Source organism: Sorex araneus, chromosome 5, assembly GCF_027595985.1.
Source record: "Sorex araneus isolate mSorAra2 chromosome 5, mSorAra2.pri, whole genome shotgun sequence".
Lineage (NCBI taxonomy): Eukaryota > Metazoa > Chordata > Mammalia > Eulipotyphla > Soricidae > Sorex > Sorex araneus.
In genome coordinates, this window is record NC_073306.1 from 138785656 (window position 1) to 138803433 (window position 17778).

General features: G+C 62.5%; 1 protein-coding gene across 1 annotated transcript in view; it reads left to right on the forward strand.

Annotated features, from left to right (window-relative positions):
* ZNF831 (zinc finger protein 831) overlaps positions 1-17778 on the forward strand; it is a 70311-nt gene that overhangs the window by 28328 nt on the left and 24205 nt on the right. The window contains exon 4 of the mRNA XM_055137381.1: positions 6566-6717. Within this exon, the coding sequence (XP_054993356.1) occupies positions 6566-6717 (152 nt within the window). The remainder of the gene's footprint in view (positions 1-6565; positions 6718-17778) is intronic.

Here is a 17778-nt window from a genome sequence, read left to right on the forward strand (position 1 = left end):
CTTTCAGGCTTAGGTCTCAGTTATACAATGCTGAAACAACCATCCCTTCACCAGCACCCATATACCACCACCAAAAAAAAACCACACAGTACACCTCCCATCCCGCCCCCCCACCCCCCGCCTTGTAACTGATAAGTTTCATTTTACTTTCTGTTTACTTTGGTTAAATTCAATATTTTAACACAAACCTCACTATTGTTGTTAGGAGTACCCCACTAGATTCAGACCTACTGTGAAGACAAATGAGGTTGCGCGGCCGCACTAGCAGCCGCGCGGTTTTGAATTTCTGTACTTTAACAACTAAGTCCAGGGAGATTTCTTCCAGATATTGGATCATTGCAGGCTTGAAAATCCAATCTGTGGTCGTCTTAATATGGCGGACATTGCGCCCTTCATCCCCGGAGAGAAAGAGGCGAGAGAGAGAGAGAGAGAGAGAAATACCTTTCCCCTCCTGGGCGGGCACGGGGCCGAGGCTTAGTTCTCAGGCTGGAGACATTCTGCGAGGAGTTGCCCATGCCGAAAGAGGTTTTGCTGGGTCTGGATTCACACTCGTGCAGCTGCGGAGAGGCCGCACATGCGTGCGGCCCCTGGGATCACATCTCGGCGGTCCAAACTTTCATGCTTATGCTTCAGTCATACAGTGATCGAGTGCCCCTCCACCAGCCCATTCCCCACCACCAAGGTTCCCAGTTTCCCTCCCGCCACCCCCGCCCCTGTTCCCCCTCCCCCACCGCCTCTGTGGCAGGCACATTCCCGTTTGCTCTCTCTCTCTCCTTTGGGTGTTGTGGTTTGCAACACAGGTAGTAAGTGGCCATCATGTTCGGTCTATACTCTACTTTCAGCACCCATCTCCCATCCCGAGCGGGCCCTCCAAGCATCCTTCACTGGGTGGTCCCTGCTTTATCTGAGCTGCCTTTTCCCCCAGCGTGTGAGGCCGGCCCCCAAGCCGTGGAGCCAACCTCCTGGCCCTCATCTCTACTCTCCTTGGGTTTTAGTCTCCCATTCTGTTACTTTAGATTTCACAGATGAGTGCAGTCCTTCTCTGTCTGTCCCTCTCTCTGACTCATCTCACTTAGCATGGTACTCTCTATGTTGATCCACTTATATGCAAAGTTCATGACTCCATCTTTTCTAATAGCTGCGTAGTATTCCATTGTGTAGATGTACCAAAGTTTCTTTAACCAGTCTTCTGTCCTCGGGACGGCTCTCTTTGAAAAGCTGCTGGCGACCCATCATCCTTTGTCCAGTCTGGACGTTTTGTAGTCTCTGTTCCCACTGGCAGCTGTTGGGTCCTCTAACGTGCCCCCGAAAGTACCTCCTGTCCTTTGTGCCATGATGGCGACCTCCATAGAGAGTTGGGGTGGTCGGTGATACGGAGCCCTCGGCCTGCGTCTGTGGGGCGTTTGTGCACCTTTAGAGAAACGTGGAATCTCTCTATTGGGATCGGTGAGCTGGGTTGAGGGTGACTTTTCATCGGTGTGGGCTTTATTGCCGAGCTCCCAGTTCCATCGGCGTCCGTTTTCGTGCTGGCACCATACAGTTTTTATCAGTGTAGCTTAGGGATCTATCTTGAAATCACGAAGAATGGTGGCAGCCGTTTTGCTCTTCTTGTTCAAGACGGTTTTGACCAGGCAGGCCGTATGTTGCAGATTGATCTGAGCAAAGCTGCTTGGCTTGTGTGTAATCTTTATTCGTCTGCAATATATATATATATATATACATATATATATATATATATATATATATATATAAGGTCACACTTGATATTTTGCTTCTGGGAATATCATGACAGGAAGTCTTGGGACTCAGGACTCAGGGGACTTGATGTCTTCTGAAAACTAGATTCCTCGTTAGTGTTTTGGAATCGTACTTTCTCAAAACAGGGTGTTTGTCGAGGAGAGGTTCGTTTCTGCTGGGGACGTTCTTTGGGTCTGAGGGAGCGAAGGGGACACCACCAGGATCTGTGACCCCTCTGCAGGGAGGGACACTTGGGGCTTATCCTGGCTTGGAAATACCTGTCATTGAGAAGTTAGTTCGATGGGATCTGTAGGGGGAAGGATGGGTGGGTGGGTGGTTCCTTCATCTGTGTTTTCTATCTGTCCCTCAGAAAGCTGTGCCCCACCAGTCAGATTTGGTGCAAAGTATTTTGTCCACTTTCACGTGACCTTCACGTCTATTTTCTTTCTTTCCTTTTTTTTTTTTGCGTTTTGGGTCCCACCCAGCATTGCACAGGGGTCACTCCTGGCTCATGCACTCAGGAATTACTCCTGGCGATGCTGGGGGACCATATGGGATGCTGGGATTCGAACCCGGGTTGGCCGCGTGCAAGGCAAATGCCCTACCCGCTGTGCTATTGCTCCAGCCCCAAACTTTCTTCCTGAGTGTTTTTCGGCAGTATTCACAGCACTGTGAATGCTACGGTTCCGAGCATAACCCATCCCAGCACCACGCCCTCCTCCCGACTGTCCGTTCCCTCCCCACGAACTCTTCTCCCCACCTCAGACCCTCCACTATCCTGACCGAGACCAGTGCTTGCCTCTGGGGGTTGTTGTGCCCTGACTGGGTTTCTTGATGCCCCACTCACGAGTGAGATCAGGTGTCTGTCCCTCTTCTCCAGGATGATAGCACTCGGCGTGACGCTCTCCACATCCATCCACAGAGCAGCAAAGGGTGTGGTGTGGACCTGGCGGAAAGCAGAGAGCATCCGCTGAACATGTGTGCGCATGGCATCTGTTCTTGGACGCTCACGTTGTTGCCAGAGTCTGGCTACTGTGAACGTGCTGCAGAGAACATGGCACCTTTTCTGAATAGTCTTTTGGCTACTGAGGAGTGGAGTTGTTAGTTCATATAGAACCTCCAGGTGTAGTATGTTGAGATGGGTCCCTCTTGTTTCCCGAAAGGACTGGGCAGTCGGCATCCCGCTAGCAGTGGGGGAGGGGCCCTTTTCCAAAATCGACTCCAGCGCTGGTTACCGTTGTCCTTTTTGATGTGCACCAGTCTTTCTGGTGTGAGATGTTGTATCATGTTGTTTTAATCTGCATTTCCCTGATTATTAGTGAGTTAGAGAATTGTTTCATATACCTTTTGGCCTCGGAGGGGGGTGGGTTGAGTTTCCCTCCCTGCCCCAAACAAAGCCCCGGCAGCCTAAAACCTCCAGAACCCAGCCACAGCCATGCCCAAGGCCACTCTCCACACACCCAGATGAGCCTCACCCGTGAAGAAACCGTCAGAGGAACCCAGGCATGCGGGATGCGTGGCTGAGATTGCCAAGCCTGCTTGGATTGGGACTGGACCTCCTCCACCCAGATCCCCAGTTTTCCAGTAGCTTGGCAGTCACACCCACAAACTGCCCCCCCACACACACCATGTAATCCCATCAACAGCCAAGATCCAGAGACTATAAAGCAAACTGGAAGAGAGCTACGCAGAATCTCGCTCGGCAGAGCCTGGCAAGCTACCTGTGGCATATTTGATATGCCCAAAACAGTAACAATAATGGGCCTCATTCCCCTGACCCTGAATGCGACAGGGACAAATGGAGACGTTACTGGTGCCCGCTCAAGCATATTGATGAGCAACAGGACGACAGTGATGTAATGATACCTTTTGGTCATTTGTATGTCTTTTCTTGAAGCAGTTTCTGTTTGTCTCTTTGCCCCATTTTTTATGGGGGTGCATTTTTCTTGTCAGCTTTACCAGTGCTTCGTATCTTTCCTGCATCAATGTTTTCATCAGAAGAGTGGTTGACACATACCTTCTCCCAAGTGTGTGAGCTGTATCTTTATTCTGACTGCTGCTCCCTTTGACGTGCAGGAGCTTCTTAATTTGATGGAATTCCATTAGTTTATTCTTGTCCCCATTTGCTTGACCAGTGAACCGGAATCGTTGAAGATGCTCTGGGCTGAGCATTTTGCCATGTTTTCCTCCCTATAACCTATGGATCCGAGTCTGAAACATCACGGCTTTTGATCTAACTTATCGTTTAGCCAAGTCTGATGCTGGCTGATGTGAGTGTGGCCGCCCAGACTCTGGAGGGGGGTTTGTGTGAAGTCTTGTCTTCCAGCCTTTGACTCAGAGTCTCTTTGTCCTGGCTGCTCAGAGATGCTTCGTAAGCAGCAGAATGTTGGTTCCGTTTTCTAATCCACCTTGTCACTCCGTGTCTCTGCCTCGGATCCTTTAGCCATTGACTCGGGGTGAGATGACAGTGTCTCGGGTGACGCTGATGACGGTCTTGCCGTCATTCTGTAGCTGTCGGGTGTGTTTTGTTCTCCCTCAACACTAGGCATGATCTTCTAATCATAAGAAAACTCTGTGTGTATAGAAAATGGAAGGAGACAGTGGCGCAGGGCTGCTTGTGTCCAGGGATCTTGGTGTGGGGCAGCCTGTGCCCGGGGACGGTGGTGACGGCCGCCTGTGCCTGGGGACCGTGGCGATGGCTGCCTGTGCCCGGGACAGCGGTGACGGCTGCCTGTGCTCTCCCCTGCCTGACCTGCCCGTGTCTGGGTCTCTGCACGGGCCCCCAGGTGCCCCTGCCCTCGCCTGTGGCCCCAGCGAGGCCCCGGGTCCCACTTTCTGCTGCGCCCATCCTGGCTTCAGCACCCCCCACCCTCCCTTCCTTCCTCATCACCGTCTCTCGGCCGCTGCCGCCCCCCTCTCGCCGCGGAGCCCGAGGAAGGTGGGGAGGGTCGCCCCGATGTCAGCCGAGAGGTGTCCCTCCCCACCCCGGGCCCCGCACAGTGCTGGGCCGTGGCCTTGGGCATCACGGGTCCACTCGCCAGCGTGTCCGGCGTTGTCTGAAGCACGAAGCGCCTGGGACTCCCCCGGAAGCTGTTGGTACACGGAACATGTGCCGTGACGCCCCCGCAGGTGGCCCAGAGCAGACTGGGGGCTCGAGGGAGAAGGATGTGTGGCAGCCCAAGTGGGGGGCCGGGGGCACCCACGCCAAGACGACAGGCTGCGCCCCTCACGGAGGGTCTGTCTATCTCCCGCTATGGGCAGGGCCGAGTGGGGTCGGCCAGGGTCGCCCGAGCTGCAGGCACCGCAGCTGCCCCTGAGCGTGGCCAGTGGCTGTTGGTGCCCAGGCTGCGGCGGGTGGCTGGGCTGAGGCCACGTGGGCGCTGGGGCGCAGGTGCCCACGTGGACTCCAGGTCTGCACCGTGAGCCACGGCGGGTTGGTCTAAAGGCGCAGCCACGGCCCCTTGGTGCACGTAGGGGGCTGGGCCGCGGGGGCGGCGGTGCAGGGGCCGCTGGGGGTAGAGCCCACACCTGTGGGGACATGAAGCGCCGTGCGGGGGGCCGGGCATCAGGGAGGACACGCCACAGGCCGCACTGCAGGAGCTGTCACCCCGTGCCAGCCGGGCGGCCGCTAAGAGTGTGTCCCACACCCACCTCCCCAGAGGGACCCCCAGGCGTCTTCCCCGAGAGACCCCCAGGCCTCTCCCCGGAGGGACCCCCAGGCGTCTCCCCCTCGGGACCCCCAGGCATCTCCCCCGGAGGGACCCCCAGGCGTCTCCCCCGGAGAGACCCCCAGGCGTCTCCCCCGGAGGGACCCCCAGGCGTCTCCCCTGAAGCTCACCCGCTGTCCCTCGCTCCCACCCATCTCCAGCTGACCTGGGATGGCGGTGACAGGTCCCGCAGCTGCCTCCCCCACCCCCCGGCCAGGCCATTATTCCGGGAGGCTTGCTGTCCTCATGGCGGGGCCCAGCTCTGCAGAGGACAATCCCCAGGGGTCCCCAACTCCCCCCAAGCACTCGCCCGCACATGTGCACACACGCACACACACGTGTGTACACACACACAGCCCCGTCTCCTTTCTCACCGACCACTGTCCCGCAGATGCTGGGCGTTCTGGAGAAGGGCCGCCACGTTCTCGAGTCCCCCGTGGGGCAGCCGGACTGCAGGCAGGCCTGGCGCAGAGGAGGGGGGGCTCGTCAGCCTGCCCACAGCCTGGGCACGAGGGGCTCCGTCCTCGCTGGCGCCAGGGCCTGCGGGTCAGAGGACATAGAGGGGCCGCAGAGGTGGTGCAGGAGGGAGGGGGTGCCCATGTGAGCTTCCCAGCACCCCAGATGCACCCCTGAGCACATAGCCGGGAGTGAGCCCTGAGCACCTCCAAGAGTGAGCCCTGAGCAGTCAGGAGTCAGCCCTGAGCACAGAGCCGGGAGTCAGCCCTGAGCACAGAGCTGGGAGTCAGTCCTGAGCACAGAGTGGGAATCAGCCCTGAGCACAGAGCCGGAAGTTAGCCCTGAGCACAGAGCCGGGAGTCAGCCCTGAGCACCTCCAAGAGTGAGCCCTGAGCAGTCAGGAGTCAGCCCTGAGCACAGAGCCGGGAGTCAGCCCTGAGCACAGAGCTGGGAGTCAGTCCTGAGCACAGAGCCAGGAGTCAGCCCTGAGCACAGAGCCGGGAGTCAGCCCTGAGTGGAGCGGAGGGTCCCCGAGAGTCCCGTGTCCCCCGTGAGCCCGGACGCCGGGGTTCTGCCGCCAGCTGCCACCATTTCCGGTCTGAGTGTCTGGGTCTGGGCTCAGGGGCCCAGGTGCGTCACCGCACGTGTGTGTCTGTGTCTTGCAGGTACAAGGGGACCCTCTGGCTGAGTTGCGCCCAGCTGCGAACCGGCCGCCTGCGCAGAGCACACCTGGCACGGAGACGCGAGCGCCGGGACCCCGGGCTCCCCGGGCCGGGCCCCCGCCGGACCCCTGCGCCCGCCGCCTGCAGAAGGGCAGGTAAGGCTCCTCTGCGGGGACTCGGGTGCCGCGGGGGGCAGGGGGCATCTGGGGGGCGTGTGGGAAGCCCCAGGAGGCTGCGTGTGTAGACGCGGGCACTGGCTGCCCTGCTCCAGGGGCAGCGGGGTCAGCGGTAGACCCCGACCAGCCTCTCCCAGCCACCCTCGTCGGAAGCATGGGGGGACCACCTGGCTGCCCTCCTCTGCGGCTGTGCTTGGGGGGCGTCCCCGACACTTGGAAGCCGGGACGCAGTGTTGGCAGGAGTGGGTGCCCGGGGACCGGGCTCTGAAGGACGCACCCCTGCCCTCGGCTTCCCCAGGAAGCTGGGAGAGAGCAGCCCCTCACGCCTCCCCTCGCTCCCCCCAGACCAGCCCCTGACCCCGTCCCTCCCCACAGACCAGCCCCTGACGCCCCGTCCCCCTCCTCAGACCAGCCCCTGACGCCCCGTCCCCCCCACCAGCCCCTGACGCCCCGTCCACCCCCCAGACCAGCCCCTGACGCCCCGTTCCCCCCCACAGACCAGCCCCTGACGCCCCGTCCCCCCCACAGACCAGCCCCTGACCCCGTCCCCCCCCACAGACCTGCACCTGACGCCCCGTCCCCCCCCAGACCAGCCCCTGACGCCCCGTCCCCCCCCACAGACCAGCCCCTGACCCCGTCCCCCCCCCACAGACCTGCACCTGACGCCCCGACCCCCCCCGACCAGCCCCTGACGCCCCGTCCCCCCCACAGACAAGCCCTTGACCCCGTCCCCCCCCGACCAGCCCCTGACGCCCCGTCCCCCCCCACAGACAAGCCCTTGACCCCGTCCCCCCCACAGACCAGCCCCTGACCCCGTCCCCCCCACAGACCAGCCCCTGACCCAGTCCCCCCCCAGACCAGCCCCTGACGCCCCGTCCCCCCCCCCAGACCAGCCCCTGACGCCCCATCCCCCCACAGACCAGCCCCTGACGCCCCGTCCCCCCCAGACCAGCCCCTGACGCCCCGTTCCCCCCCCACAGACCAGCCCCTGACGCCCCGTCCCCCCACAGACCAGCCCCTGACCCCGTCCCCCCCCAGACCAGCCCCTGAAGCCCCGTCCCCCCCCCACAGACAAGCCCTTGACCCCGTCCCCCCCCACAGACCAGCCCCTGACGCCCCGTCCCCCCCTCACAGACCAGCCCCTGACGCCCCGTTCCCCCCCCCCCAGACCAGCCCCTGACTCCCCATTCCGGCTTCCCCGCAGCAGGGAACTGTAGGGTGGGAGCGGGCCCCCTTAGCTGAACCCCACACACCCACCCTAGTCCCCAGGCTCTGTCGAGAGAGCAGCTGGCCCTGAGCATCCTGGCTGGAGTCTCCCCAGCCCGGCGTGACCCATGGGCTGTGAGCATGCAGACCCCGCGGTGCCGTGGCCGGTGCTGAGGCCCCGCGTGGCTTTCGCAGTGAGCCCGGCAGCCCGGCGACCCTGCGGGATGGTGTCTCAGGCGAGGGTGAGCTGAGGCACCCGCTGGCGTCTCCTGGGGCGGGGGCTGCTCTGGGAGCCGGAGTGCCGGCTCGGTGCTCTCCCCCGTTTCCGAACACCTTTCTGGGGGCCAGCTCGGGAACGGGGTCTGAGGTGGGTCAGTGGGAGGTGACCGCTCCCCCTGAGGGGCGGCTCGGCCCACGTGGCCTCACTCCACGGACGGCTCTGACGAGCCTCACGGGGATGAGGAGCTTCGTGTGCCCGAGTGGGCGAGCATGCAAGAATGTGTGCCTGTGTGTGTGCAAGTGTGTGTGAGTGTGTGCCTGAGTGTGTCTTTGAGTGTGTACTGAGTGTGTGTGCCTGAGTGTGAGTGTGTGCCTGAGAGCCTAAGTTTGTGCATTCATGCATGAGTGTGTGCCTGAGTGCGCATATATGTGTGTACCTGAGTGGGCGAGTATGCATGAGTGTGTGTCTGAGTGAGTGTGTGCCTGAGTGTATTCATTCATGCACAAGTGTGTACCTGAGTGTGCATATGTGTGAAAGTGTGTGCCTGAGTGTGTGCTTGCGTCCATGCATCAGTGTGTGAGTACATGCATGTGTGTGTGTGTTGTGTTACTGAGTGTGTGAATGTGTGCATGAGTCTATGCTTCTCTGTGCATGAATATATGAGCATGTGTATGTGTATAAGAGTGTGTGCCTAAGTATGTGCATGTGTGCGTGCATGTGTTCGTGTGAGTGCATATATGTGTGTGTGCGCATTTTGTGTGTCTGAGTGCATATGTGTGTGCATGAGTGTGCGTGTGCAAGAATGCGTGCATGAATGTGTGCCAGAGGTGTGTGTTCATAAGGATGTGTGAATGCATGAGTGTGTGTGCACGTGTGCATGAGTATGTACATCTGTACATGAGTGTGTGCCTGTGTATGTGCGTGAGTGTGTGTGTGTGTGTGTGTGAGCATGTGTGCTGGTGCCAATCGAGTCCAAGCATTCTTTTTCTTCTAGAAAAGTCAGTGGACCTGCCCCCGCCCCATGGCTGACTGCTTGTAATGCTGCTTGGGAGGGGTGCGGGGGCGGGGGGCGCCATCAGTTCTGTTTGCATTTCGGGGGGCGCCCCCCCCAGCCCGTAGTCGCTCTCCTGAGTCTCCTGGGCTGACCCGGCGCAGACAGTGCCGAGGTGAGGGGGGCCCCGTGCAGCTCCCAGCACCTGCCCCGTGTTTGTGGCGAGACACTGGGCGTTGCCGTGACCGGCTGTGAGCGGCCCTGGTGGAGGGGCTCTCCGCCCCCCTTGGCCGCGGGTAGACGCAGTGAGAGGGGCTGCGAGGGGGTGACCCGGGACCGGGCCCCACCCAGGAGGGCTCGCAGTGGTCCCGGGTCCTCAGCGTCGCTCTGGGCAGGGCTGACAGGACCGTTTCCTGGCTGGGGAGACGCGCACAGCGGCAGAACGCAGGGGCTGCCCAGTGGGCTCCGGGGCCCGGGGGGTGCCCTGGGAGGGCCCGAGGCTCCCGTGGGCCCTGAGCGGGAGACAGGGGGCAGCAAGCCTGGGCCCTTCCCCAGCTCCTCCGACATCTGTGCTGGCACCATGGAGAAAGTCGCACCTGGGTGCCCGCCGGGCCCTCCCGGGGTCTGCGTGCCCCCCAGACAGGGGCCTCACCCCCGCAGCCCCTGTCCACGCCCCCCTTCCCGGCCTCGGTCCACAAAACACCTTGAAGCGAGGCCTCAGAGGCCAGGCCCTGCGAGGGCGGGTGGGGGGTTGCTTCCGCGCAGGCCCCAGGCACGGGAGGGGGGCTTGGGCGGGGGAGGTGGGGGCTGCCGGTGGGACCGTGACCCCCAGGGCAGAGAAGACAAAGAGCTGACGGCCGGCCGGGCCCCCAGCCTCCGTCCGTGCCCGGGGGTCGCGGGCCCTGGGGAGTGTGTGCAGGCTGGCCTCTGCCCCCCCCCCCAGCCCCCAGTCCTCGCCGGCTTCCTGCCCCCTCCCCGCGCTTCCTCCGGGCCAGCGGGGTCAGCCGCGAGGCCCCCACCGCGCCATCTGCAGCGGGACCGTGCCCAAGTGCGTCCCCAGAGGAAAGGCGGCCGGCCCCGGCCCCCCACTGCCCCCGCGGGTGCCGGGCGCTGAGCACTGGCTGCTTATTTCCTGAGCTCCCAGGGCCACGAAGAGCCACTTCTGCCCCCCCACTGGCGTGTTCACTTTCAGTCGTCCCCACGCAGTGCCGGGTCTGGCCAGCCGGGATGGACAGGGCCGCTTCCCTAAGTGTCCGCAGAGCACTCTGGGGAGGGTCAGCCTCCGGTCTCTGGGCCTTCTGCTTCCCCCAGGCCGGCCTAAGGGACCGTGACCTTGTTGGGGTCTTGCTCTCCCCATGTCCTCTCCGCTCCTTCCCCTGCACCCCTGAGGGCGGGGGGTCACTCGGGAGGCTGCTGGGCAGGCTGCAGGGGCATCGCTGGGAACCACAGGCAGGCCCTGGGGACGGCAGGGGGCCACTCGGCAGGCTGCGGGGACCCCTGGACAGGCCGTGGAGGCTTCAGGGGGCCACGAGGGTGCAAAGGGTTGGGGTGGCTGCAAGGGGGCGCTGTGCAGGCCGCAGGACCTGCGGGTGTGGTGGGGGGCAGGGGCCTGCGGGAGTCTGCGTGAAGGGACGGTGGGGGTCTGTGGAGGCTGCGGGGGGGGGGGACAGGGAGCTGCAGGGGGCGGGGGGCTGCTGGGGGCCGGGAGGCCGGGGGTCTGTGGGGAACTGCGGGGTTCCCCGGGAGTCGGCGGGGGTCCGCGGCGGTCCGCAGGGGGCGGCGGGGGGACTGCGGGGGTCCCCGGGGGTCCCTGGGAGTCCGCGGGGGTCCTCGGGGTTCCGCGGGGGGCGGCGGGGGTCCCCGTCAGTCCGCAGGGGGCGGCGGGGGGGACTGCAGGGGTCCCCGGGGGTCCGCAGGGGGCGGCGGGGGGACTGCGGGGGTCCCCGGGGGTCCGCGGGGGGCGGCGGGTGGCTGCGGGGGGGTCCCCGGGAGTCATCGGGGGTCCGAGGGGGGTTGCGGGGGTCCGCGGGGCCTGCGGGGGTCTGCAGGGGGGCCCCCCGGCCCGCCCCAGCCCGCCCAGCCCCTCCCCCGCCGCCCGCGCCAGCCCCGCGTCTGCGGCCTCTGTTCTTTCTTCCCGTTTTCCTGACAACAACCTTACATAACCTCCAAAGTTACCTACGAATTCACCCAAACTTTTTATGAAACTGCTTTAACCTCTGGTGGGGGTTAAAAAACAAGTCCTGCGGATTTATTACCCGGGAGGGGCGAGACGCGGCCGCGCCGGGAAACGCTCTTGCGAGCGGCAACGGCGCCCCCTAGCGCCGGCCTCGGGCACCGCCGGCGCCAGCCCGGCTCGGGCTCTGGGCGGAGGCCGGGGGGCGGGCGGGGGTCCCGGCGGGTGGGCGCGGGCTCGGGCGGGGGTCCCGGCGGGCGGGCGCGGGGGCGGGGCCGGGCGGTGGGCGCGGGGGGCGGGCGCGGGGGCGGGGGGGGCGGGGGTCCCGGCGGGTGGGCGGCGGGCTGGGGTCCTGGCGGAGCGGCCCCTGCTGTGAGCGCGGGGCCTGGGGTCTCGGGCGGGGGTCCCGGCGGGTGGGCACGGGGGTGGGGGCGGGCGGTGGGCGCGGGGGGCGGGCAGGGGTCCTGGCGGAGCGGCCCCCGCTGTGAGCGCAGGGCCTGGGGTCTGGGCGGGGGTCCCTCTGCAGATGCGCCCCGCGGGAGGAGGGCCAGGCGGGAAGGCAGCGCAGGGCGGGAAGGGCCCAGGGGGTCCCTGCCCGCACCAGTGGCTGCAGAAAGCGGCCCCCGGGCTCTGCACGATTCCAGATCTTTCCGGGCAGGGGGCGAGGTGCTTGTCGTGCCCATGTGGGAAGGGCACTGTCGGCGCGTGGGGCTCAGAAGAAGGCGGGAACCGGCGCAGCCCCGGGGAGAGGCGGCCAGCGCCCCAGAGGGCCGGTCAGCGCCCAGCGGGTGGTCAGCGCCCAGCGGGCGGTCAGCGCCCAGCGGGCCGGTCAGCGCCCCAGAGGATGGTCAGCGCCCCAGAGGGCCGGTCAGCGCCCCAAGGGCGGTCAGCCGTGACCGATTCCTGCAGCCCCTGAGGGCCTCTGCCTTGGCCACTGTGCCCCTGTGTCTTGGCCACTCTGTTCCTCAGTTTCCCCGACCCTTTGGTGGGGCTGCTGGCCTCCCCATCCTAGTCTGGGCAAGTCCTTTGGTTCCGATTTTCCCCTTGGTCTGGTGGGACAGCGAGCTGGTAGCCCCCGGCCCCTGGCCTCTTGCTGTGGCGAGGCTGGAAGCCAGAGTAATGGGAATCTCGGTCTGTGCGACTTCGCCTTTGAGATCTGGCACTCGCGTGCACACACACACACACACACACAGAAGAGATGTGTGCATATAGAGATGCACACACATGCACATGGAGATGCACACATGTATACATGTGTGTGCACATAGGTATGTGCACACTCATACATAGAGATGCACACATGGATACACAGAGATGCACAGATGTACACACATATGCATACAGATGCACACACATGCACATAGAGATTCTCACGTGCACACACAGCCTTTATACATGTATACATAAGTGGGCACACAGATACACAGGTGCACACAATGCACACCTGGGTGTATGCACACAGATACACAGAGATGCACACGCATGCACGTACATGTGCACACAGATGCGCACACACGGTCCTTATGGTCTGAGCAGAGGACGGCGGGAGGGGGAGGCGGCCGGCGGCTGCACTGCCCTGTCGCCAGAGAAGCCTTCATGCGTCGTGTGAGCAGGGAGACAAGTGTCCTTGCACAGTCCTGAGCTCCAACAGAACCTTCCGACGGGAGCCGTGGCAGCGCGGGCCGGTGCCGGCGCCCTGCCCCCTGCCCCCTGCCCCCTGCCCCCGCAACAGCGCTGGGCGCCTCCTAGGCCCATGGCCCCTGTCTGCGGCCCGTGGCCATCCTGTCACGCACCCGCAGGGGAGATCCTCGGAGCCAGCTGCGTGTGCCCATGTGTCCCTCCCCGCTGCCATCCTCAGTGCTGAGCCCCACCCCAGCTCCCACAGTGCTCCCCAGCACACGGACTCTTCCCAGCCCCTGCGAGCTTCATAGCAAAAGCAACAATGATTTCACGCCCAGTGCTTCCCAGAGACGTAGGGGGGCGGGGGAGGGGCAGCACGGCCGGGGGGGGGGGCTGGGGGGTCTTCACGGCAGGGGTGGACTACCCTAAACGGGCACACACTCGTGTTTCCAAAGGAACCGGGTTCGTGTGTTTTAGTAGGAAAGCAATTATTTTGCGTTTAAAAGGTTCCTTGGGTCTGCGGGGACCCCCCGCCCCACCCCTGCACACCCTCCAGAGCGGGGCCGGGCGGGGTGGGTGCGGGAGGGAAACTGCACTCCTCTCCCGTGAGCCTCCACCTGCCCTGCCTTCGGGAGCGGACGCTGCTCTGCTGTGCTTCATTTCAATTAATTTGAATCCATTTAAGTAACGTTTCATTATCGAGGCGACGCATAGGACGTTCCCTTTAAAACCTGAGGCAGGGGGAGCGTTTTTAGTGAGTTTAGAGCAACTCTGCATCAAGGATACAGCCGCCCGCCCTCCCCCCACCCCGTTTTGCTCTGGAAGGTTCTGCGGGGAGGGAGGAGGCTCCTTCCCGCCCCGTGGCGCTGCCTGTCTCTCCCGCTCGCGGGGACACGGAGCGTCTCGGCGCGTCTCCGTCCGCCCGTGGAGTCACGAAGCAGTCGTCTGTGTAGCCAGATAAGGAGGAAACGGATGGTCTCCCCGTGCGCTTCCTCAGGAGCACGGGGGCTGCATGAATCAACGCCTGCCCACACTGCCACTGCAGACTGTCGCGTCCCTCCGCCGCCCTGTCCACGAGCGCAGACACCGCGCGGGGCGCCCAGGGCTGCCCTGCACGGCCCCGGCTCCGCTCCTGGACGCAGGGGAGAGCCAGGACGGCCCGAGAGAGGCAGTGGCCCGGCTGGCTGCTGCCCCACTCCGGGAGGGTGGAACTGCCCAGGGGCGTTGCCTGTTGGGTGACGGGCCCCGTGGGGTGCCTGCTGCTTGCGGGGCTCCCCTCGGCCAGTGCTCTTCTGTCCCGTTCCCGAGCTGGCTCTTCCCAGCGTCCCTTGGTCCCTAGGTGTCTGCCCCGCACCCACTGTCTGGGAGTTCGGTCAGCGCTCGGTGGGGCCCGGCCTGGCTGCTTCCGGGGAGCCCCCAGGCAGCTGTGTGCTAGGCTGGGGGTGAGGCGGGGTCTCTTGAGATGATGCCGGGCTCCGTGGGCCTGGCGCCAGCCGGCAGCTCTGAGCGGGAGGGCAGGGAGGTAACCTGGTGTGCTGCAGTGCTGCAGACCGAGAGCAACCTGCTGTGCAGGCAGGCCTGGGGCCTAGGGGGCCACAAGCCCAAGGGCTGCTGCTCCCAGACCTCCTGGCGCGAGCATCAGCGCGATGGTTCCTGTGAACATCAGTGTGAAACTCAGTGTGACAGGTCACCTGAGGGTCTGCGTGAGGATTGTTCCGAGGGTCCCTATGAGGGTACCTGTGAGGGTTCCGTGAGGGTCCCTGTGAGGGTCCCTGTGAGGGTCCCTGTGAGGGTCCTTGTGAGGGTCCCTGTGAGGGTTCCTGTGAGGGTCAGTGTGCGGGTCATGTGAGGGTCTCTGTGAGGGTCGCTGTGAGTGTCTGAGAGACAACGTGAGGATCTATGTGAAGGTCACTGTGAAGGTCCCTGTGAGGGTCCCTGTGAGGATCAGTGTGAGGGTCCCTGTGAGGGTCAGTGTGCGGGTCATGTGAGGGTCAGCATCAGGGTTCCTGTGAGGGTCTCTGTGAGGGTCGCTGTGAGTGTCTGAGAGTCAACATGAGGATCTATGTGAAGGTCACTGTGAAGGTCCCTGTGAGGGTCAGCATGAGGGGCCCTGTGAGAGTTCCTGTGAGGGTCAGCAAGGACCCACTGTGAGGGTCAGTGTGAGGGTCAGTATGAGGGTCTATGTGAGGGTCCCTGTGAAGGTCATCATGAGGATCTGTGTAATGGTCCGTGTGTGTGTGTGTGTGTGTGTGTGTGTGTGTGTGTGTGTTCCTGAGAGGGTTGGTGTGAGGGTCATTAAGAGAATCTGTGTGAGGATCAGTGAGAGAATCTCTGTGAAGGTCAGTGTGAAGGTCAGAGTGAGGGTCCCTGTGAGGTCTGTGTGAGGGTCCCTGTGAGGGTCAGTGTGAGGGTCAGTGTGAGGCCTGTGTGAGGGTCAGTGTGAGGCCTGTGTGAGGGGTGAGGGTCCCTGTGAGGGTCCTGTGAGGGTCAGTGTGAGGCCTGTGTGAGGGTCCCTGTGAGGGTCCTGTGAGGGTCCCTGTGAGGCCTGTGTGAGGGTCCCTGTGAAGGTCCCTGTGAGGGTCAGTGTGAGGCCTGTGTGAGGGTCCCTGTGAGGGTCAGTGTGAGGCCTGTGTGAGGGTCCCTGTGAGGGTCCCTGTGAAGGTTAGTGTGAGGCCTGTGTGAAGGTCAGTGTGAGGTCTGTGTGAGGGTCCCTGTGAGGGTCAGTGTGAGGGTCCCTGTGAGGGTCCCTGTGAAGGTTAGTGTGAGGCCTGTGTGAAGGTCAGTGTGAGGCCTGTGTGAGGGTCCCTGTGAGGGTCCCTGTGAGGGTCAGTGTGAGGCCTGTGTGAGGGTCCCTGTGAGGGTCAGTGTGAGGCCTGTGTAAGGGTCCCTGTGAGGGTCCCTGTGAGGGATCAATCTGAGCAGGAGTTCTGAAATCTCCATACCTGACTGTTTCAAATGCCCGCTCACGTTCCCTTCTTGCCTTTGGGCCTTTATTCTCCCCTTTCTTTTTTTTTTTTTTTTTTTTTTTTTTTTTTTTTGCTTTTTTGGGTCACACCCAGCGATGCTCAGGGGTTACTCCTGGCTTTGCACTCAGGAATTACTCCTGGCGGTGCTGGGGGGACCATATGGGATGCCGGGGATCGAACCCAGGTCGGCCGCGTGCAAGGCAAACGCCCTACCCGCTGTGCTATCGCTCCGGCCCCTATTCTCCCCTTTCTATTGCTCGCTCAGGCCGTCCAATTCCTGTGTATGTGTATTTAATAGTAAGAGCGAGGACGGGAACCAACATCGTGGGGCATTAGCACTACTTGGAGCCGCTTCCCACGTCCTGTAAGTGTCTAGACAGAAATACACGTGCCGAGCTGCACCCACTCTTAGCTTCTGTCTTTATTTGTGTCGTTCGGTGTTACACTGAGGGTCGCTTTACTGTTGGTGACCGGTCCCCAGGGCCAGCCCGCGTCCCCTCCCCCTAGCACGACTGGCCTGCCTCGTCCAGCCTCCCAACTTTCTCGGGAATCTCAGCCCTGTCACTGAGGTGGAGGATTTGTCATTGTCTGGTGCTGTCCGTCCCTGTGTTTTATTTCTCTTCTTGTCCAGATCAGTGACGGCATCTGGGATTTGCCCGTTTGCTTCGACTGGAATCCACACGATTCCCGAGGAAAACACGGGCAGGACCGCGGGGCTCGGGCCTCTGGGGGGTTTTCAGTGATCTGACTCGAGCCTTTCGGCAAAGACAGCAAGAATAAAAAGCAGCAGGCCCAACAGGGCTACATCCAGCTGGGCTCAACTCACATCGGGGACAAGACGCAGGAGAGGGCTCAGGGCTCGGTGACCGGGTCCACGTGAAGCCGGCGGGGTCAGGCTCCTTCCGAGTCCCCGACTCCCAGGAAAGCGGCAACCACTGTCTATTTCCCAGAGTAAACAAGTATCCTGACAGAAACTGATGATCAAAAATATGCATTTCCAACGTGTAAGTCCAGTCCAGAGAGAGCCACGTGTGATGCCATGTATGATGCCAATGCGCGGTCACTCCCTTCATCCTCTCCAAGACGATAGCTGCTGTAGCAAGCCCGTCGCTCTGGGCTTGGGGACCGCCCCAACCCAGGGCTTCAGTGCAGTGGGGATTTTTTTTTTTATTGTTGTTGTTTTATGTTTTTTTGTTTGCTTGTTTCATTTATTTATATTTTTGGACCATCCCCAGTGATGCTCAGGGCTCTGTGCTCAAGGGTCACTCCTGGTGGGCTCAGGGGACCTGGCAGGGCCCAGTGGCCCTATTCCCTGTAGTCTTGCCCCGGTCCCCGAGTCGGGCTACTGGCCGTGGGGTCTGCGTCACTGTGGGAAGTGCTGACCCGCCCCAGGGCTGGGGAAGGTGTCTGGGGCAGGCAGGGGCAGCAGCCAGTGTGGCTGTCTGCGTCCACAAGCAGAGGGTTGGTCCTGGGGAGGCCCCGGGGGGCCTGTTTCGTGTGCGCTGGTAACCAGCCCGTTAGACCAGGGTTGCTGGAACTTTCTAGCCTGTTCATGTGAGAATCGCAGCTTGGGTGAGCACTGCTAGTCGGATGCTGAGTTCCCTTTAGGGCATCGTCATGTATCTGACCTTCCGCTGTGACCCCCCAGCCCCGATTCAGTCGAGGGGCCCATCTGGTCGCTGCACACCAATTCCCCGCTGCAGGGGACCTGCGGGGACGGCCAGCACTCTGGGCAGACGCTGGGAGACGCTGTTTTGGTTCCCTTGGGGAAGGGCCTGGGCCGGGCCCGTGCTGCTCTGCCGTGCCTCAGGGGTCCCCAAACCAGAGTCTGCTGCATACAGGACGAGCTCGGGACCCCTGAACC